This window comes from Oreochromis niloticus, unplaced genomic scaffold (genome assembly GCF_001858045.2).
Source record: "Oreochromis niloticus isolate F11D_XX unplaced genomic scaffold, O_niloticus_UMD_NMBU tig00007510_pilon, whole genome shotgun sequence".
In the NCBI taxonomy this organism is placed as follows: Eukaryota; Metazoa; Chordata; class Actinopteri; order Cichliformes; family Cichlidae; genus Oreochromis; species Oreochromis niloticus.
The window spans coordinates 1,260,865-1,283,044 of record NW_020328614.1 but is presented as its reverse complement, the minus strand read 5'-3'; the positions used below and the strand labels follow the sequence as shown (position 1 = coordinate 1,283,044).

General features: G+C 43.1%; 1 protein-coding gene and 1 long non-coding RNA gene across 2 annotated transcripts in view; one reads left to right on the top strand and one right to left on the bottom strand.

Annotated features, from left to right (window-relative positions):
* Nucleotides 1-1,990: 1,990 nt before the first annotated feature.
* The window catches only part of LOC100701251 (alpha-2-macroglobulin), a 43,137-nt gene continuing 22,947 nt past the window's right edge, over nucleotides 1,991-22,180 (top strand). Inside the window, exons 1-8 of the mRNA XM_025904904.1 lie at nucleotides 1,991-2,090; nucleotides 2,168-2,348; nucleotides 2,447-2,600; nucleotides 13,166-13,218; nucleotides 13,324-13,344; nucleotides 13,890-14,055; nucleotides 14,131-14,215; nucleotides 14,315-14,465. Coding sequence (XP_025760689.1) covers nucleotides 2,011-2,090; nucleotides 2,168-2,348; nucleotides 2,447-2,600; nucleotides 13,166-13,218; nucleotides 13,324-13,344; nucleotides 13,890-14,055; nucleotides 14,131-14,215; nucleotides 14,315-14,465 — 891 coding nt within the window. The 5' untranslated portion in view covers nucleotides 1,991-2,010. The remainder of the gene's footprint in view (nucleotides 2,091-2,167; nucleotides 2,349-2,446; nucleotides 2,601-13,165; nucleotides 13,219-13,323; nucleotides 13,345-13,889; nucleotides 14,056-14,130; nucleotides 14,216-14,314; nucleotides 14,466-22,180) is intronic.
* On the bottom strand, nucleotides 9,737-13,159 carry LOC112845472 (uncharacterized). The gene is made up of 3 exons (XR_003218296.1): nucleotides 12,587-13,159; nucleotides 11,286-11,348; nucleotides 9,737-9,815 (listed from the first exon to the last, which is right to left on the bottom strand). It is a non-coding gene; the product is annotated as an uncharacterized LOC112845472 (long non-coding RNA).

Genomic DNA, 22,180 nt, shown 5'->3' with positions numbered 1-22,180 from the left:
ATAACTTCCCTTCAACTCATCCATGTCACCTACAAGGTAAACCTGTTTCTCCATCACCTGTTCAGCTCTGATGATTCAGTAAGGACATCTCCTGGTTTCATCTTCATGTTTCCCTCTCACCAGATAACCAAACCGATATCATGACCAGCAGCTTTACAGCTGTGGCTCCAGCAAACATCAGCTGATACTAGAAATTAATATTAAATAAATTCTAACAACAGCTGATCAAGCTTAAACGTGCTGCTGTTGTTTAACGCGACATCCGCTGGTTTCCTCTTTCTGGCGCAAAGTGGGCGATAAATAAACAAGAGAGAAAAGCCGATCAGCTGATCATTGATCAGTTTCACGATTGAAGTAGAAACAGGAGAGAATGAGAGAAGAAGAGGCAGCTGTGCAGCTTCAGCTTTGTGTCTTTTTCATTGTAGCTGAAGAACAAACTGTGTTCCTTTTCACCTCAGTACGAAACGCGTAATATTTTCTCTGAATACCAGACGATTCTGGTTTTTACGGGACGGTTGGCAACTCTAATAATTAACCGTAAGAACAAAATAAAGTTCAACATCAGTAACATAGCACCCACCCAGCTGTATAGAAACTCCGTCATGCTAGCTAGCACGCAGTACGAAAATGTCAGCATACCGAAAATAAACTCCACCTAAACTTGGTTTATATCTGACCCAGATAGACTGCAGGTCATAACTTCTTACCTGAAGTTCAGTTCACCTGACACGCGGATCGGCGGCCGCTTCGGGTCTCTCCTCTTGCCTCCCTTTTCCTTCATCCACCTGCTGGCCTCCACCACTTGCTAATGTTGTTGAATCTGCGGAAGCTCCGCGATATCCACCACACGAAGTAACGAGTAACGAGCCTATCTAAATCCCAGTAACGAGTAACGCGTTCCTGGTTTTGGCATAATAACTAGTTACCGTGCTCGTTACCACAATAATAACGTAGTTACTGTAACGCGTTACTTAATAACGCGTTAGTCCCAACACTGCTTTTTAATAATCCCTTACAATACTCATTACTGGAAAAAAGTAATCGGATTACTTGTAATATGTTACTGCCCATCTCTGCACATAAGTATGTCATTGTTTTAGTCCAGAGTTACTCATACATGCCTAAGAAATGCTCCAGCTCCTCATATAAGTGAGGTAATACAGTTGCAGGTGGATGCCAGTAAGGTGGGTGCTAGAGCTGCTTTTCTGCCTAGCAACACCCTTCGTGTTTTAATTAACCAATGTGCATGAAATAAAATTGGTATTTACTGTTTTGAAATTGATTTCATGAAAGTAGTTAACTTCATTTGGCATAACGGACTTTATTGCAGAATTCCTTAGTGTAGTCAAATTTGATCTGTGGTGTTTACTAAAGTGCAACAAAAGCTGTTTAACATGTTTCATTTTTAATTCGGACAGAAACATTGTTATATTTGTCTTTTAAGCAAATATAGCAGTCTGTGACATTACTGATGAATCCATCAGTTGTGTTTGAGCCTGTTATCACTACACAAACGTTTGTTTAGTCTTTCCCGAGAAATAACGTCACAAACATGGCAGTCAGACATCCCACGCTGGGTAAAGGTCAGGGTTGGTGGCTACACTTAACTCCCAGTGATTTTAGAGAATATCAGTGGTTACACACTACAGTGGGATAGCCCACCACTGACGGTAAGAAAATGCACATTATTAAGTAAAACAGGCACATTCGAAACAGAAATAACTTTTTGTAACAGCCGCATTAAACTTGGAGCTGATTTAGAAACATCACCTGGGAGCACTGTATGTTACTGTAATGTTTTACACTGAATGACAAACTTTAGTGTCGTGTATAGTTTAGTGTTCAGTGCTGAAAGCAGGATTGGGATTTTGTAAATGTGTAAGTTATTGACTTTGTGGAGATCAGAGTACATGAGTGCGTTTCAAACATGTGGCTGTAACAGTGTATGTGGGTGGGGACGATCAGCCGATATTTAGCAGAAGCTGACACTGAGGATTGTCACAACCAGTCATGGACTGTCTCTGGATCCTGAGCTGCACTCTGTGTGTCCTCCTGAGCTGGATACATGTGGATCAAGCGGTGGCTGAACCGTGAGTTTGTCTTCAGCGTGTTTTTGTCTGTGAGTTGTTCACTGCAGTAACTGCTGTATGTGCGATGCTGTATGCAGCCAGTACCTGGTGGCCATTCCTGCAGTTATTGAAGCTGGAGCTGAGGCCAAATTCTGTGCAACTCTCCGACAGCCCAGTGGGACTCTGGTCATGACTGTCACTTTGAAGTCCCGAGAGAAGAACACGACCTTATTCACGCATACGTCAAATGAAGCATTTCAAACCTGTGTTCAGTTTAAGGTCCGCAACCAGCACTTTCACACACAAAGTGTGTTTGTTAGTTTTTATTGTAAGCATTATTGGCTTTAACGACTATCTACAATATCCCACTGTTTCAGGCTCCTTTTGTACAAAAGGAGGTGCAAATTTTTGAGGTGGAGGTACGAGGAGATGCATTTTACTCCAAACAAGTCAGAAAAGTGATGATCCAAGCGTATGATCCCTTCACATTCATCCAAACAGACAAACCCATCTACCTCCCTGGACAAAAAGGTAACAATGTGTTGTTATGTTATATATGACATGTAGTTCATTCAAATTCCATCATCATGAGCCAGCTGCTCCACCATCTCCAATTTGTGGAACAAGTTTTGTGGTCCAAAATTTGGACACACATACAGTGATTGATGTGAAATGTTTGCTTCATATAGCAAATGTTTTTCAAGATATTTAATATAATATTTAATATGGTCGATGACCGAGATGTTTGTTCGCACTTTGAAATCCGACTCCATCTTTGAACATAACTACCGTTTTTTCCAGACTATAAGGCGCACTTAAAATCCTTTCTTTTTCTCAAAAATCGATAGTGTGCCTTATATATGAATTCTGGTTGTGTTACTGACCACAAAAAGATTTTATGTGGTACACAGTGCTCAAAAATGTGTGAAAAAAATGTTTTAGTACGCCTTTGGTAAGGTACGAAGCCGCACCGCTTGATGGATTGTTGGAGCATTACGGCTACAAGAGTCAGAAGCCTCGCGGACTCGGTCTAATCTGGGTCCTAAACGCCGTCTACTTCAGGTCCTAAAGTCAAGCGAACACTGCAGCATCACTGAGAGTTAAAAACTGTCTAAATTCTTTCATCTGTAATAAAATGATCAGTGTTGCTGCTTTACCAGGTGTAACAATTAAGTTTAACATCCAGGAATCCATGAAAACAGAATTTATTAAATTTAACAGAGTTAGAAGTTAGCAGGAAGTTAGCTCGCTGGTTTTGCTAGCTACCTAAACATGATATAGCATGTTCTGACTGAGATTTCTGGATAAAAATAAAACGTACAGCTCTGCTATCACTTTCAACATAAATGAAGACAGAAAACTAAACAGCAGTGATGTGAGTAGGGTTACTGAAGTTGGGCTAGCTGGTATATAATGATGTGCTACGTGATCGCTAGCGACACAGCTATGTTAGCATAACATAAACACAGTGAAGCTGGAGGATGAACGCTAACTTTTTTCCACTCAATAAAAGTTTCCGATGGTTTTTGACAAATGCAATCGCATGGAAAGATGCTTTAAATGGCCCAAACTGACCAAACAGTCAGGAGAACAACTGAGATAATCCATCCACAATACCAGGTTAGTCATTATTATAAGATAAGATAACGTTTATTAGTCCCACATGTCGGAAATTGGTTTTGTTACAGCAGAAAGTGGACAGTGCAAAGTTACATAGCAAAAATTATAAGGCGTTTAATGCGCCCTAGAATCCAGTACGCCTTATGTATGAAAACAAACCCGTTTCAGACCCGTTCATCGTCAGTGCACCTTATAATCCAGGACGCCTTATGGTCCGAAAAATACGGTATTTTAAAAAAACTATAAAAGGAAAAAAAATCCCACAAGTTGCATATTTGAGCTCACACTAATGAAGAATTTCACACTGCTGCTGTGATGGAGAATTAGACAGTAATTCAGCTTAACTTTGTAATTGGGGACAGATAGCACAAAATGAATCATGTCTGAGTCAAATTCTTTTTATTTGACAGTTTAATGGTTTTATTTTTAATAGTTCACAATAAAATAAATATGTTTAAACATGGCTTTGGAATTCAAAGTACAAAAAAATCGTGAGGGAAGAATACACTCTAAGAAATAAAACGTTGGATTTAATTGACAAAGTTAAGGCAATCTTTTCCACAAAACCTGGTCAATTAAACATAAATCAATATGGTTGTTATCTGCAATTTCAGTGGTGATGTATATCAGAAGTGAAATTGTTCTATAAAAGCAACAGCTTTCCTTTCATTGTTACTATTTAACGCTATCAATTAGAATTTAAACACTTTGTTCATTTTATTAACTGTATTGCTTTAGGTTCAATTGACAATATTAATTTGAATTTAATGGCACCATTTAGATTGTGTTTTGGACCTAATTAATTTGATTAATAATGATTTAATGAATAGTTTCATCTATATGCTAAATGTTTAGGTATCAACAAAACAAGTCTAGAAAGGTTCCTGAGTTGTCATCTATACATTGTAATTAGGTGTTTGGACCTTTCAGAGGTCTTCAGCAAAGGTCTAACACTTAACTACAGAGTACAGGTGACAACTCAAGAACTGTTTTGCACTTGCTCACACGTTAACATTTGTAACATTCAAGATCCTTGCACTTCAATAGAAAACTCTTACACCAAAGCTTACATAAAGTGTAAATGCAAAAAAGGGTGCTGCATCAACAACTTTATTTACGGTAAGCCTTAACAAGGCAAAGCTTCTACAGGGAACAACACCGCATAAGGCAATATTAAATGCTTAAAGTGCATGACCAAAATTTAAACATTGTTGAAACTCGAAAGTTGGTTCCAAAGTGACATTGTAGTGTGCTGTAAAATGTCAAATTCAATACAACAACTTGTTTTTTTGTTTGTTTTTTTTTTGTTTTGTTTTTTTGTTTTTTGTTGCCTGTCCCATTTGGTTCTTAAGCCGTCAGAATTGTTGTCTGAAGACCAACAAGGATACCAAATGGATTTATTTTGCCAAATGGATCATCATGGCATTGCCGTATTGGTCCATTTGATCAAACTTTGTTATTATTATTTATTTTATTTTCAGTTGTTACAGATGGGACAGACATGACTGGGGGATAGGAAAGGGAGAAAGAAAGAGAGGAAGGAAAAGAAAAACAGAAGGGAAAAGAGACAGTGAGAAAGGGCACTTATAAAGACAAAGAGAAAGAAAAAAAAAAAAATCTCCTGGATCACCTGTTGAGAGAAAAAGAAGAGAAGACAAGCAAAAAAAACCAAACAAAAACAAAGCAACATACTAAACACAACACCATCACGTTAATCTAGCTAAGTGTGAACAGCAGTAAATACTAAATATTGAAAGTTGTTGTGCAGCACGCAGGACAGACAGCGCACAATGTGCTTTGAAGTAGCAGCTAAGAAAGGTGTAGTTTATGTCTACGAACAGTGAACACCCGTGTGCACACCTGTGTGGATCAACGCGCTTGTATACAAAAGGTTTCCCCATGTAACGGTCTGCTAGAGGGTGTGGAGGGCCATAGCCCCGTCCCCCAGGGCATGAAGCAGGCATGGAGGAGATCCAGGCTCCAGACATCCAGAGGACCCAGAGTGCGAGAGCCCAAGGAGTACCACCGGAGGGGCATCCGTGCCACCTTCCTGGGAAGGGCTGAGGAGATCCCCAGACGAGGGGGTCACCCAGTAGCCACGGAGCAGAAGCCAGAGGGGGCTGCACCGGTGTGCCCGCCGGCTCTGCCGGCAGCCAGCTGTGCCAGAGTGAACCGAGTTGCAGGCCCCGAGGCCGGAGGCCCGAGGGCCCCCTTTGCCCCGGAAGAGGCCTGACCGAGCGACAGGCATCGGGCCCCGCCAAGTAGCCACCGGGAGTGAGCCGGTGCATACCTGAGCGCCCAGCCCCGGACACCAAGAACCACCAATGCACCAACCCCTGAGGGCATCAGCTACCAGCAGGGAGTGTGGTGAGGGGAGATAGGCCTCCACACTTGGAGGGCCTGGGAGTACCCAGGGAGGTGGAGTCTAAGACCCGACCTGACATATAGACACAGACAAACAGGCACACACAGACATAAACATGCTTTCCCACCCTCATGCACACATATACAAACACTCAGCACTCACCCAACGTAGGGATAGACATACATAGACATGTACACACAATCATACTCCCCAAACATACTCTATGCCCTGGGTCCAGGTACCCTCGCCCCCAGAGGGGGAAACGGCACCCAGACCCAAGAGATGTGACCCTTTCCCCTGGGGTGGAGGCAAGCAGACCGCCCCAGGCTCCGCAGCAGCAGGGAGGCCAATCGGACAGCCAACACCTCCTCCCAGCCCCCGCCCCGATGGCTAGTAGAGAACGGGGGTGTGTGAAGACCCCATACCTCCCTCCTCCCGCTCATGTGTAGTGTTGCTGCGTGTTGTTCTAAAGTGCATTCAAAACAAGGGAGGGCATGGTGCTGCTGCCAGAGAGCAGCAGGTGTTAGCACGGCCCCTCCCGAGAACCCTCAATGTCTACATGGATTTAAAATTGAGAGGTGGGCACCGGCGCCAGAGGTAGGGTTGAATACACAGACCGTCCTCTGGACGCCGTTAACGTGGTCACCCTCAAGGCCCTATATATATATATATATATATATATATATATATGTGTGTGTGTGTTATGAGAGTGTGAATAATGTGGATGTCTAAGTTGTGAAATAAAATTGAGGCACAGGTGGCCAGAAGGGGACAGAGGGGGGGGGGGGGGATGCCTCCCCTGCACCCTGGTGACACACCCGCACCCCAAGGCCCTACCTGTGTGGGTGGGTGTGGTGGAGCGGGAAGAGGGAGGCAGCCGGGGATGGGGAGGAAAAGAAGGGAGGGGCAAGATGCCCCTCCTTAGGGCCAGCTCCCCGGCTGACCCCAGTAGGCACCCCCGTCCTCTAGTACCCACCAAGGCAAGGGAGCCCAGGCCCATCCCGATCGGGGCCCACGGCAGCAGCACCGCTAAGCCCCACAGGACCTGGGGAAGCCCACCCCACCCCACCGCAGAGGAAACTATACCCACCCCAACATTCAATCATCTCCAGACTACACAAGACAACAGACACCCAGGTTAGGTTTATTCTCCACCTCTCCTGTGTCTCTCCCCCACCTGCAGAGTGGACTTCTGCAAGGATGGAACAACCTCCCTGCCAGTTGAAGAGTCCCCCAGTTAGGTCGATGCACCAGAGGCCCCCTGCGCCAGGGCTGAGCCCCCGTGCACCCACCCGCCCACAACCTCGGCGACACACCGACGAGGACCGAAGCCCCAAGGCCCAGCCAGAGCCCCATCACGGAGACGAAGCACCCCCGAACCCCAAGCCCCCCGCCTGCCCTGGATCCACTCAGGGGCAGCCAGGCTACCAGGCCAGTAACCTACGTCCGCCAGTACAGACCATCCCCCAGCCCCGCTGCACGCAGCCACGAGGAGAACACATCGAGGAGAATACAACAACTTGTGATTCTAGTCAGATCTGCAGATTTACCACAGCAACTTAAAAATCACTGTATAATGCAATTACAGAAAATACTTAAGTGACACAAAAAGGTAAATCTGGACAATTTAGTTCCCAGTTCCAAAAATCTGATTCAGAATTATAAGTTTTCTATTATATAATAAATTTTATAATATAAATCATAATTTTACAATTAAAAAAAATGCATATAGCAAATCTCAAAATATTCTTAATTAAATGCTAAGACCAAAAATCCAGCACTTAACTTGAGTACAGGTGACAACCTTAGAACCTTTTCACATTTATTTGCACATACACTTTAACATTTATAACACTCAAGATCCTTGACCTACAATGGAAACCTGGTACACCAGAGCTAATATGAAGTGTAAATACAAAAAAAAATTGTGTTGCTTTAACAACTTGAACAAAAGCCTTTAATGAGGCAAAGCTTAAACAGGGAAACAACACTGCATAATGCAACATTAAATGAAGTGTGTAAAACAAAATGTAAACATCTGAAACAACTTTCCAGTTTCAACTAAGTGACAGTGTAGTGAGGAGTAGGATGTCAAACCTGCCAGAATGATTTCAGGATCTACAGTTGTAGGTCTGCAATGGCTACAGTCTGCAGAATTACCACAGCAACTCAAACTGAAGAAAATGTTGTGAAACAAGAAAATATATCAATCTGGGTAATTTTGTCCCCAGTTCAAAAAACTCTGTTTCTGAATTACGTTTTCTTTTCCACAATCAAAAGAAAAATAGCATTCAGTAAATCTCTTAAATATTAAAAGCTATGACAAAATATTTACAAACAAGGATCAACATATATATATTTATAAACTTTTAAACAGTAAAACTTTTAGTCAGCAAGAAAACAGAGCACTTATTTTGGGGGACATTTCGATCTGGAAGAGTCATTGCGTCTCCTTTTGGCAGAGTTTGTTCTTCAGCACTTGTATTTTGTTAGACAGTTTTTTGTCTTCCAGTCCCATGAGCACCTTCTGGAAGAACTCAAATGTGTAGCGAAGTGACTTTGGGTATCGCAGATTGAGGCAGTTAATTAGCCCAAACAAAAGTGCACACCTGCTCGCCACATCGTGAAGATCCTGCAAGACGGTGCATCTCTCGATAATGATGCCAACATCTTCAAGGGAGTCATCAGGCTGTGCTCCTTCGTGGATTATTTTATAAACACCCCAAATCCATCCTTTCGAGCTCTTCAGCTTCCATCACGTTGAAATCCTGAAAAGGACAGAAATATTTTAAATCCGTTGTATTTTGGTCATCCCATCATCTGTCTATTCACTCCATTTTAGTTAAATGGTCCACACTACCATAATTACACAGACCCCTGAATGAGACTGAGGAGAACAGACCAAAGAAAAGTGTGGATTTAAGACTATCACCAAATAAAGACCAAGAAGAAGAGAAATGAAACATGGACTGGGCAGAAGGAGCATGCAGCGGTGCACACCGTTAAGCCCGGTTCACATGGCAGGAGTTTCAAACGGCCGAGAGAGTTCCAGACTGCACACGTATCGAATGACAAAAACAAAACTAAAAAACTGACACTTGTGGGTGCCCCTACCATGTGTGGTGTATGGCCGCACGATGCTAATGAAACACCCTATGAGCACATTTTTCTCGCGAACATTCCCAGGGCAAACAGCAAATCTCAAACCCTCTTGAGATAAAATGTGACTTTGGAGTAAATAACCAAGTTGGCCAAGGAGGGGGCATTTCCAATAGTTGTGTGAGTTGTAACAGAAAGGACGACAAAAACAATAAAATGGCTGTAAGATGAAGGGTTGGAATCCAGCAGCAGCTGGATGCTACCTGCTACACAACAGGTGGTGAGTATTTTCCCCTCTACACTGACTGAAGAGTTAATTTACACCTCACTCAGATGGACCTGTGCCAAAGTAATATTATTAATAATAATATTAATATTGTGCTGACCAGGGTTATTTTCTTTAGTTTAGCATAAAACAATGTAAGTGCATGGAAACAAAATCCTAGTAGTTCCCATGCACTTTATTGTTGTAAGCTAATTTAAAGAAAACTATTCAACTTACAAAACTCTGGGAATTATGACAGTCAAAATTTTACTGAGGGGTGAAAATATCCCTTTAAAAATAAACTTACCATGTACTCTTTGATATTTTGAGGGTTCTCATTCAGGTATATAATCACAGCTTGAAGGATGCATTCACACTTCACTTCGATTCGGGAACTCTAAACAAAACAACACATGCAGGGCAATTACTGTTTTGATGTTAGTAGAGACCCCCACAAACATAAAAAGACAATTTTTATTGTTGTTTAACCAATTCATAATTGTTTGTAAGTAATTTTAAACATGCTTTTTCCCCATAAAGATGAATTTATAATCCTCATTTCACAACTTGCAGGGAGAAACAATGTCACAGTAATGTAACGTAGCCTGCTAGTTGACAATCTTGATGTATGGTTTTTAACTGGATGCACAGCAGACACCTACTTTCACAAATGTCTGCTTTCCAAAATATACTAAAGGGCAAAGCAGATTTTATTCTAATATTTAAAGTAACAGTGTGTAGTTTTCTGCCATTAGGGGGCAACACGTTGCAAGCAAGCACTATTTTGTGTTAGAGAATGAGAAGCTTACAAATTCATTCCCATAAAGATTATATGTCAACTAGCTTTCCAACAATATCTTCACGTTGAAGTCACTGCTCCAATAACTTTAGCAGTGGAATATATTGAAAGGTTTTTTTTGTTTTTTCCTCTAGAACATATTCCTCTGGCTCAACAGCATTAAACTTTTCATAGTAAAACTTCTTGCGCTTAAATGTTGTTTCAAGTGATCCTCCTTTTGCAATACTTTTAAGTAGTGGATTTTCAGTGTATAATACAGTGCACAACTCATTCACTAGCGATGCACTAACCTCAATATTATGCTCCTTGAGAACAGCCAAAGTTAAACTATTTGTTAAGGGTAAAGCAGAAGTAGTGAATAGAAAATGTAGCCCCTTGATTAAATTGTCGATTGCTATTGTTGGTACATGGGAAAAGATGTCCAACGTCAATAAAACCAAGGCAAGGTTTTTAACTACAGCTTCCTCCAAATTTTCAGTAACTACACCAGCTTCACAATGCAAGTCAGAGGACCCTTCATCTGCAGACTCCTCAGAAAGACCATTTTTACTTGTAAATTCAGTTCTTTTCACTATTTCATTTTTGAAATCTCTTAGCATGTATGAATGTTTTCTACTCTTGTGTCTGGAAAGTACCATATACATTAGTTTTGAAAGAACAATTTTGATAAACAATCTACTGTCTCAAACCTCTTGAGATGTTTATTAATATGGAGGAAGCATTCTCTGCTTGTTGATATGTGGCTTTCAGAACAAGAAGGACAAGTCAAAATAACATGTTCTACAGTGTGAGAGGGCTTAGCAACATGTGCACGACTTAGATGAGTCCTAAGACCACCCCATGTTTTGAAAGTACAAAGACAATGACTGTAAATGCACGGATATGAGCGTCTCAGACCAAGAATTGAGTGTTTAAGTCTCAAGTGTTTTAGAATTTGGTACCTTTTAGATACACTTAAAGAGCAAAGCTTACAACACCACATTTAGAACCTAAAAGACCAAACAAGAGAATTCAAAATGTAAAATTGCATATTAAGGAGAAAGTAAATAATATGAAAGCATTTTGTACCTTTACATGCACTTTTGGAGCACAGCTCAAATCTCCACAGCTCCAAATTCCACAACCAGCAACCTGGGAGAAAAAGAAAACCACAAAAAAATCGTGTACAGTGAGACACATGCAAGGGGTTGCACGGAGATGGTCTAAACTTAAGAACACTCCTATTTCTTTTAAAATGTATTAATAATACAAGTTAAATTTCAAATGCTCCAACATTTCTGTTACTCATTTCATAAATCATGCCTTCTATCTCCAATCGATTGTCTTCTGTTCATGTGACCACGTTTACCATTATATACCGGAGCAACCCAGTCTGAACGTGACCCCTTGCCCCCCAAAATAAAATCAAGTATACTAGGTGGTTAGTGTCGGTTTGTGCTGGTAAAATCATCGTTTGTATTGCTACGGTGTCAAGGATATAACACTTTTATTTAATAGGTCATTCAGAGTTCACGAGCCCCCCCAAGCAACACGAAAATGGCCCAAAATAGGTCAAAACATGCCACAAAATGCTCGGGTGCGAGCGAGCGTTCCCTACGACGTCTACATCACCCTACGACGTCTAAAAAAACTAGAACAAAGTGATGAAACTGGTGGAAACAGGCAGAAAAAAAATCTAGAAACATAAAGATTAGAGTAAAAGGGCGCTCACTCGCGCCCGTAAGCACGGGGAGCGTGCTCGACGCCCGTGACGTCATCACGAAAAACTAAAACATTAATAACTGCAAAATCGTAGCAGCACAAATGTTAATTTTACCCGCACAAACAAGCACTAACCAAGCAGAGCATTTTGTGGCATGTTTTTTTTGTCCTATTTTGGGCCGTTTTTGTGTTGCTTGGACCGGTGAACTCTGAATGACCTATGAAATAAAAGTGTAATCACTTTGACACCATAGTGATACAAATGATGATTTTAACAGCACAAACCGACAGAAACGGAGCATTAACCACCCAGTATACTTGATTTTATTTTTGGGGGTAAGTGGGGGTCACCTTCAGAGGTCGCCTGTTAGGCGAAGCTAAGCAAGCCGTGAATAGCTAACATTCTCCTAACTTGATACTGCAATAAAACAAATAACATAAGTGTGCTATTCGGAGTGCGAATGAAATTTTAAACGCAGATGGGGCAATATTCAAATGTGCAGTAACATCGAATATGCAAATCAATGTTTCCAATACTAGCTAAATGCTACAAAATGCTAAAACCTACAGAACACACACGGCCCATATATTTACCGGAAAAATATACGCCATATATTATCACAAAGTACTAGTTAAATTATATTCTATTAAAAATATGAAGAAATTACCTTAACTCCAACGGATGAATCACGATGAATCGCTCTTTCCAGACACGTGGCCAAAGCACACTGTGGCGTAGATGAAGAAGGTGAATGCGTATGCGCAAAGATTTTTTTCATTCTCTGCGCATGCTCAGAAAGGATGTGGAAAGGGCTCTTTGGATTTAATTAAATGTGTTCAATAAATTGAAAATATCACTATTATTTAACATTAAAACGGTTTAGAATTAATTAAATCACATTTAAAAATATTAATTACACACATAAGATTAACAATTTTAAGTATATTGAACATAAAACTATGAATTAATTTTTAAAAAGCCCAGGGTCTCGGGTGCCAAAATGTATTAAGCACATAATTAAATAATAAATTAAATTAAGTGACATTAATTAAAATATAAATTAGCAATATCAGTTCAATTTCAATAAATTAGATATATATGTCTCATACATGTTAGTCCATTATCTGAGATCTGTCTTGGCTTGCTGTGTAGGGTAACCAATCAGATCTGTGTTTGATAAGTAGCAGTGACTTTGTTTTAAAGTATAAAGAGAGAAACAGAGGTAACCTCTCAATTTTTTTCAAAGTGAATTTCAGAGTCGTTACGATGGATAATAAAATGCGACCTGCCAATCAGCTGGTGAGTTTTTGAACAGTATTATTAATAATGCTGTTTGGAATTTGGATGCAGTGATTTACACAACAGTTTCTTAACTCCACCTGTCTTTCTTCCTTTTTCTTTCAGTATGATGTCATTGAACTTCAGGTAAGGGGGCGTCTCCAGAAAAGGCTTTTACTTCTCTTGTAAATGCATCAACACAACACTGAACATATGCAGTCAGACAGCCTTGAAGGTTTCCTGCTCACTGCTTGCATACACACTGCTTCTGCAGTATTACTCCAAGTTACTGACAGTGCAAGGTTTAAAACTTGGACAAATTGGGTTGCATGTATGTAATACACACCGTGCAGGGGCCTGTTCTGTCACTGCCCCACATGTAAAAATAAAATGACAGTGATTAAATCAAAATAATAATCTTGATTTAATTACTCCACAAACACAGCCACAGCTTCCCTGTCATTACAGCTGAGGTTTCTTTATATCACTTAATTTTTAAACATTTATAAACAAGTGCTTCACATCTAGAAGGGGACAAAGCTGGTTACAAATGAAGACAGGTCATTTTTAAGTCCCTCTAAATTTATATTGTCCAGTTTTAGCTCTAATGTTGTTGAAAAAGAAAATAAAGAATCTAGTTGGTACTGTATTTACACCTGTGTAGTAGCTGTCACTGTCATTTGATTTAACAGGATCCTAATAGTAATAGGATTGGACAGTGGCTAAATGAAACATCCAATAGCAGAATACTGCAGCTTTCTTACTCGTTGGACACTGAGGCCCGTGAGGGACCGTACCAGATCATTGTGTCAATGGGTGAGAGGAAAATATCTCACAATTTTAAAGTGGAGAAATATGGTAAGTCAGTCTTATTTATTTTTAAATTCTTTGTTGTAATGGAGTGCAAATGCTGACATTCATATTTTCCCCCAGTTTTACCCAAATTTGATGTGACAGTAAATATATCTGAAGAAGTGAGTATTGGGCAGGAAGACATTGAAGCTAAAGTGTGTGCAAAGTAAGGAAAAGTTCTTTCAGGACAAATGACATATTATTGAAAAATCTGGAGTTTGGAGAGCAAATGACTCATAATGTGTACTTATTTTTCTTTAAACAGGTACACGTATGGACAGCCGGTACCAGGACGTGTTACAGTTAATGTGTGCAGACCTATTGATAGGTACTTTTTCCATGGTGTATCGGTGCACAGTGAGGAGGATTTGGCCCTATTGCAGATAAGTGCACCCTGCCACACAGAGACAAAGCAGGTACAGTTATGGTTTTATTTCTCTCTAACCTTTTTTCCCTGATACTTTGGGTACATTTAGGCCACTGCATTAGCATTACAGCATACAGGTTGCCTGCTCTACCCAGATGAACTGGCGCCGTGTGTCCTCTTCACTGTTTTTCCCTACATGTCATCATCTCGTACTTGTCTCATCCACGGATTTGAATTTTTAGTGATATCTCATCTTTCTTGGATGGACGTGTCAGCTCCAAAGGAGTGAAGTGGTTATTGTTGTGCCTAAAAGGCTGCATAGGTTGTGTTGGTGTTTCTAATATCTGCTAGATGATTAGCATTACTGGTAAGGCTAAGGCAAGTGGTGTGTCTCATTATGTCTGTTACACAAAAGAATACAACTTCTGTGAGAAATCTAAGAACTTCAAAAATACTCTGATCAGACTGCGACACCTAAACAAGCTGAATGAATATACACATATCCAAAGATTCAGCTCCTGTTTTAAGTTTGAACAATTTAGACTGATTTACTGAGTTACTGCTCAGTGTTGGGAAGGTTAAAATGTATTCCACTACAGATTACAGAATACATGCCTCAAAATGTATTTTGTAATGTATTCAGGATACGTTACTCAATGAGAGTAACGTATCCTGAATACTTTGGATTACTTAATAACTTATCATTCTTTTTACTACTACATGAATGAACTATTTCTGTGAGTTTTATTAGTATTACTGAAGGCTACTCGCCTTCCACTTATCCTTTTCAGGGTCACGGGGGGCGCTGGAGCCTATCCCAGCTGTCATAGGGCGAGAGGCGGGGTACACCCTGGACAGGTCGCCAGTCTGTCGCAGGGCTAACACACAGGGACAGACAACCATTCGCACTCACATTCACTCGCACATTCACACCTAGTGGCAATTTGGATTATCCAATCAACCTATCCCCACAAGCTGCATGTCTTTGGACGGTGGGAGGAAGCCGGAGTACCCAGAGGAAACCCACGCAAACACGGAGAACATGCAAACGCCACACAGAAAGACCGCGGCCTGATGGTGGGATTGAACTCAGGACCTTCTTGCTGTTTGGCAAGGAGGTCCTTTTTACTACTACATGAATGAACTATTTTTGTGTGTTTTATTACTATTACTCAAGGCTACTCGCCATACCAATACCAACTAGATGTTAAAATCTTAATATAAACGAGTAACAGTAGGTGGACATTAGGTAAGGCTGCACCTTTTGCAGCGATCTCACATAGAAAACTATTCCGCGCGTTTATAAAACAGGTCAGCAACTCCGAACCGTAGTAAAGGGACCTCTGGTTAATACGTCGGGTTTGTGTTGGGCTCGTAGCTGAAAACCAGCTTTACTTTGTTGTCTGGGTCAACTTTGCTAGCGAGAGACAGAGAGAGGCATTGAAAGGCTGCTCCAACGGAACTTATTTTTTCCGGAGGAAAACACGAACAGTCCAGTCTCAATACAGTGGCTTGCAAAAGTATTCGGCCCCCTTGAACTTTTCCACATTTTGTCACATTACAGCCACAAACATGAATCAACTTCATTGGAATTCCACGTGAAAGACCAACACAAAGTGGTGTACACGTGAGAGTGGAACGAAAATCATACATGATTCCAAACACTTTTTACAAATAAATAACTGCAAAGTGGGGTGTGCATAACTATTCAGCCCCCTTTGGTCTGAGTGCAGTCAGTTGCCCATAGACATTGCCTGATGAGTGCTAATGACTAAATAGAGTGCACCTGTGTGTAATCTAATGTCAGTACAAATACAGCTGCTCTGTGACGGCCTCAGAGGTTGTCTAAGAGAATATTGGGAGCAACAACACCATGAAGTCCAAAGAACACACCAGACAGGTCAGGGATAAAGTTATTGAGAAATTTAAAGCAGGCTAACTAACACTGCACATCACTCTGAACACACCATCCCCACTGTCAAATATGATGGTGGCAGCATCGTGCTCTGGGGGTGCTTCTCTTCAGCAGGGACAGGGAAGCTGGTCAGAGTTGATGGGAAGATGGATGGAGCCAAATACAGGGCAATCTTGGAAGAAAACCTCTTGGAGTCTGCAAAAGACTTGAGACTGGGGCGGAGGTTCACCTTCCAGCAGGACAACGACCCTAAACATAAAGCCAGGGCAACAATGGAATGGTTTAAAACAAAACATATCCATGTGTTAGAATGGCCCAGTCAAAGTCCAGATCTAAATCCAAGGGTGAAGGGAGCGCCATGCATCGCAAAGGCCGTAGTCGCTCATATACTGTTTGATTATATTTGTGGACTGCCAATTACGCTGAGTTCCTGCTGAGCCTATTGAGCCTATCCATTTCTTCATTTAGTCCAAGGTTGAGGTCGCCTCCAAGAACAAGTGTGCCATCTAAGTGTTCAGAGAGTGCACTGAAAAAACCGTGAAAGAATGAGGGGTCATCAACATTTGGACCATATATACTTACAATACATAGCTTTTGGTTAAGTATAGATAGGTTAACGATTAGGAATCTGCCCTGTGGATCTATAACTCTTTTGAATATTGTGAAATTAATATTTTTATGTATTAAAATTGCTACTCCTCTTTGTCTAGAATTATAACAGGCTGAGAACACATTAGGAAACTCAGGTGTTTTAAGTTTATTCAAACCTGTGACAGGCATGTGAGTCTCTTGTAACAAACAACGTCTGCCTGTAGTTTTTTATTTTGGTTAAGTATTTTTAACCTTTTTTCCCTAGAGCCAGCTCCATGCACATTCCATGTGACATGCTTGCCCATAGTTGTGTGTTTGTGGCTAATGACGTACGCTGTGTGTCTTGCTTAGATGGGTGAGGAAAATGGAAACACATCATTTTTTTGTAAATAAAGAGAAGAAAATGTGCAGCGAGAAGCTCCATAGGTCTGACTATGTGTGTGCATAATAACTAAAATGGGCAAATGTGTGCGTGTGTGTGTCCTATATCTGTGTGCACTGTGTGGCTGTTGTAAATGTGCTGCCTTTAAACGCATGTGTGTGGGTGATCGTGCAGAGTGAGCATGTAGAAATAGACAGTGTCCTTTGTGGATGGATAGGGAAACAGGTGATCGACATGGTGAAAGAAAAGAGAAGCAAAGAAACCAAAGAGCAAGGTGCGCGACAAGAGAGAGAGAGGGAAAAAGAAATACAAACGGACACATTCCAATTAAGGCATTGGCGGAGAGTGACAGTGACGTTATACTAAATTAGCAAACTGATATTACAAAGTTAAACAGATGTTAATGCAAGAGAGTGTGAGTGAAAAGTGTAGTGTAGTGGATTCTTATCTGGTGTGCGGTCAATACAGCCATGGAGTGGTGCTGGGGTCGCGGTAGAGCTGTCCGTCCATGTAGAGCCAGTCCACAGCGATGACAGCCCGGGAGCCTTTCTGAATAAAACTACGTCGGACTAGAAAGAGGACCCTGCGTCGTTCCAGGATCTCTCTGGGGAACTGGTCGTTCATGCTGAAATCCGTTCCTTTCAGCTCTCTGCCGCGACTCTTCACCTGCTCCTTCTGCTTGATGTGACCGAATTTGGCCACAATAGGACGTGGTCTCCCGCTTCCTGTCTTCGGATCCCCGATGCGATGCACTCTTTCAAACCCTATGTTGTTCACCGTGTCCTCCGGCAGCTTCAGGTGGGTTTTAATAAAGCTTCTCACGGTCGTTTCTGGGTCCTCTCCGGCAGACTCTGGAATACCAGAAAACACAAGATTATCTCTCATGCTACGGGCTTGTAGATTGATAATGGTCTCTTTTATTTTTTTATTTTCTATGTTTAATTGGGTCACATTTTCGGTTAGAGATTTGACCGAGTCCCGTAGCGTGGCGTTTTCTGCAGCAAGTGTTTCCACCTGCTGCTGGCTGAACTCCAGGGATTCTTTTAGAGATTTAAATTCCCGGTGTAAGATCTCCACCAGGGACAGCCTCGCATCAAAACTGGACAATCGCTTATCGATTGACTCCAGGATGTCTACGATGTCTTTGCTGGCAGGCGATGTTGTGCCGGGGGAGTCTGCCAGGCGACATCTTTTAGATAACGGCGTCTCAACTTTGGCCGGGGAAGACGCGCTCTGGGCCTTTCTCCACTACTAGGTCGTGGAAGCACCGGTCTATGAAATCTTGGAGAGCGTCTAAACTCTCCTCGTTGTCCTCCAGGGTGTTGGAGATAGTTGGACAGATGTGGTTAGTTAAATGACAATTGTTTAATGTATTTGGAATACTTGAAGTTTATGCTATCGTTTGCTTTTTTTTTTTTTCAGCCAAATCTCCAGCGTCTGACGTCACCTACAGCATAGTTCGCTCTTCCTTCCTCAGCTCCGAGTTCCTTTCCAGTCACCTTTCTCACTCACTATATGTTAATAGAACTCTCTGCATTGAATCATATCTGTTATTAACCTCTGTCTCTCTTACACAGCATGTCTTTTATCCTGTCTTCCTTCTCTCATCCCAACCGGTCGCAGCAGATGGACCCGCCCCTCCCTGAGCCTGGTTCTGCAGGAGGTTTCTTCCTGTTAAAAGGGAGTTCTCTTTCAAACATTCGTTTCGGTGTCTCACTATGGGGAACGCTCTCTCAGCGTTGTCCTCAGAAGCCTCTATATCATTACTCCAGCTAGCATTGGCTGGCAGTCATGACGCTTGGCTTCTCATCTCCACCCAAACCAGAAACTTTCCATGTCATCTGGTCCGTCCCTGCCCTCCAAGGCCGAACGCCTGCAGTCCTCCCTGGCTGACAAGGCGTATAAATCAGTTGCCACCACCGTGAGGGCATTGAACGCCTCATCGCTCCTGCTAGCCTACTAGGCGGAGCTCCAGGAACAGACAGCTGCAAACCCGGATGCTAGCGAGCTGTGGGAAGAGCTGGGCGTTGTTACGGACCAGTGTCTCCACCTCACTAGAGCAGCAGTACAAACGGCGGGCAGAGCTCTCAGCATCATCGTCCTACAGGAGAGAGCAAGATGGCTGAACTTGTCGGGGCTTTCGGACAGAGAAAAACGTGACATTCTGGATGAAAGCATCGACCCCACTGGCCTTTTCGGGACCGCCGTTGCCACCATGCAGAGACGGTGCGAGGATGACAGGGGATTTCTTTAAATCACCCTGCCGTTCTTTGTTCAGCTGAGACACCTGAGTTAGAAAACACACAAACACTGCAGATTTTCTTTAACTCACGAGGACGGTCACAGAGCACTCGCACAGGAGACACTCATGGACTCGCACTTTGTCACCGTCCGCGTTTCTTTATTTATACACGATGTTTCTGTGTGTGTGTGTGTGTGTGTGTGTGTGTGTGTGTGTGTACAAAGATAACAGAGTTATTCTCAGAACTCAGAGCTGAGGTTCCCCTTTTCTAAGCCTGTATCTTCCAAAACAAAAAGAGGAAGCTGCAAGTTGTTTATCACAGAAGAGTTCATGTCAAAAGTTAATAGGTGAAAAGTCACGTAGACATGTGCTTAATAATGAATTAAGGAATACATTTCATGGAGCTGATCACATATATCTTCAATAATCTTTTAACAGAGGAGAAAAAGAAAGAGGGAGAGGCCCTGCAGCTGTGTCTCCCTAGGAAGACCCAGGATGCATCCCCGCCTCCACCCAGTCGCCGCACGTTCGCTCAGGTCACCAGCCGTCCAGCCGGCGTGGCGACGTTTAAAATCCCTCACCGCCCAGCCCCGCAGGTCGTGGCCCAGGGTCCCCTAGGATCGCAGAACCCTAAGACCCACTGGCCCAGGAAACATGTCCCACCTGCTGCCGCTTAGGGTGCCCCACCACCAGCCAAGCAGTCGGACCGCAAGAAGAAGCGGACTGCCTAACATCCCCCACGGGGAGATCGGAGCCGGATCAGCCCGGGCTCCAAATTCACTCCAGGGCTCAGTTCCGGAGCCCGTTTGGAGAAGTGTGTTCTGCCTCCACCCTTCAGCGCCTGGGACTCGAGTTGGATCCCACAGAGCGCATTTCAACAAAGAGACGACGAGACACTGTTTAGCTGAATCAAGCATGTCACAGTCTCACAAAAACACACTGTTTATTAAAAACTCACCCGCTGCATCCAGGCATGTTGTCAAGGGCACGGGAAAAATGTGTGAAAAACACAGAAAGTATGTTGAAAAACATAATGCCCCCACGCACCCAGACACCACCGGGGTTGATTCCCTCAGTGGTGTCCGGCCCCATGAGCGCTTATCAAGCGCGGGCCGCCCACGCATGCGCAGTCGGGTCTGGCCTGCAGGACCAGTTTCCGCCACAAGAGGGAGCCAAAGCTCCGTCTACTGTGGAGTGCCTGTCTTTGGGGCCGCTGTCAGCAAGAATAGAGAGATGGCGAGCTCTCGCTGCGCCAGAATGGGTTGTGAGGACATTAGAGCGAGGCTATCGTTTGCAATTCGCAACCACCCCTCCCAGATTTCACAGAGTGATTTTCTCTCTTGCAAAAGGCGAATCAGCCAGGATCCTGCAAGAAGAAATAACTACCTTGCTACCAAAGGGAGCAGCACGAGAAATAGCCCAGGAGCAGAGCCAATGTAGCTTTTACTCGAAGTATTTTCTCGTGCCCAAGAAGGGAGGGGGACTGCGTCTGATACTGGACCTACGGGCTCTGAATCAGCATCTGTGGTCATACAAATTCAGAATGTTGACGACCTCCACTCTGCTGCATGTAGTGCGCCCAGGCGATTGGTTTACATCAATGGACCTGAAGGACGCACTGATCATGTGGAGCAGCATCAATCTGTTGTCACTGAGAGCTACTCACATTCCAGGAGCTCTGAAGTTGGGAGCAGATTTAATGTCCAGGGGAAACCCGCAGTACGGGGACTGGACCCTGCACCCACATGTGGTGACCCAAATCTGGACCCACTTTGGCCACCCACAGGTCGATCTGTTTGCCTCGAGGGAGAACGCTCAGTGTCCACTGTATTTCTCCCTGAAGGACCAGGAGGCTCCGCTAGGGTTAGACACATTAGCTTACACCTGGCCACATGCTCTGCTTTATGCGTTCCCTCCACTGGCCTTAATTTCTCCCACTCTAACCAGAGTGAGAGAGAGAGGGCTAACAATGATATTGATCGCCCCGAGGTGGACGAGGTCCCATTGGTTAGCGGAGATTATGCCCCTCTTGTGGAACGAACCTTGGCCTCTCCCTCTCTGACGAGACCTAGTCTCCCAAGCCAGGGGGGAGATTTTTCACCCTCACCCCGAGCGCCTCGTCCTGTGGGCTTGGCCCGTGAGAGGTTGAATCTGAGTACGGCAGGACTCCCCCAGGTTGTTATAGCCACTATTCAGAGTGCTAGAGCCCCCTCCACGAGATCATTGTATGAGAACAAGTGGAGGGTATTTGAGGAATGGTGTGGAAAGTCTCACACTCTCTCCTTTCAGTGCTGTGTTACAACAATTCTTTCCTTTCTCCAAGAACTGTTAGATAAAGGAAAGGCCTTTTCCACGATTAAAGTATATCTAGCAGCCATTTCAGCCTGCCATATGGGCTTCGTGGATGGCCCAGTGAACCATCACCCGCTAGTCTGCCATTTCATGAAAGGGGCACGACGGCTCCACCTGGTGTCTAAACCTCTCGTTCCCACGTGGGATTTATCCCTGGTGCTTTCACAGCCACCATTTGAACCACTAGACCAGGTGGAAATAAAAATCCTGTCTTTGAAGACTGCATTGCTCCTGGCTCTCGCATCTGCGAAGCGTGTCAGTGATATTCATGCGCTGTCAATA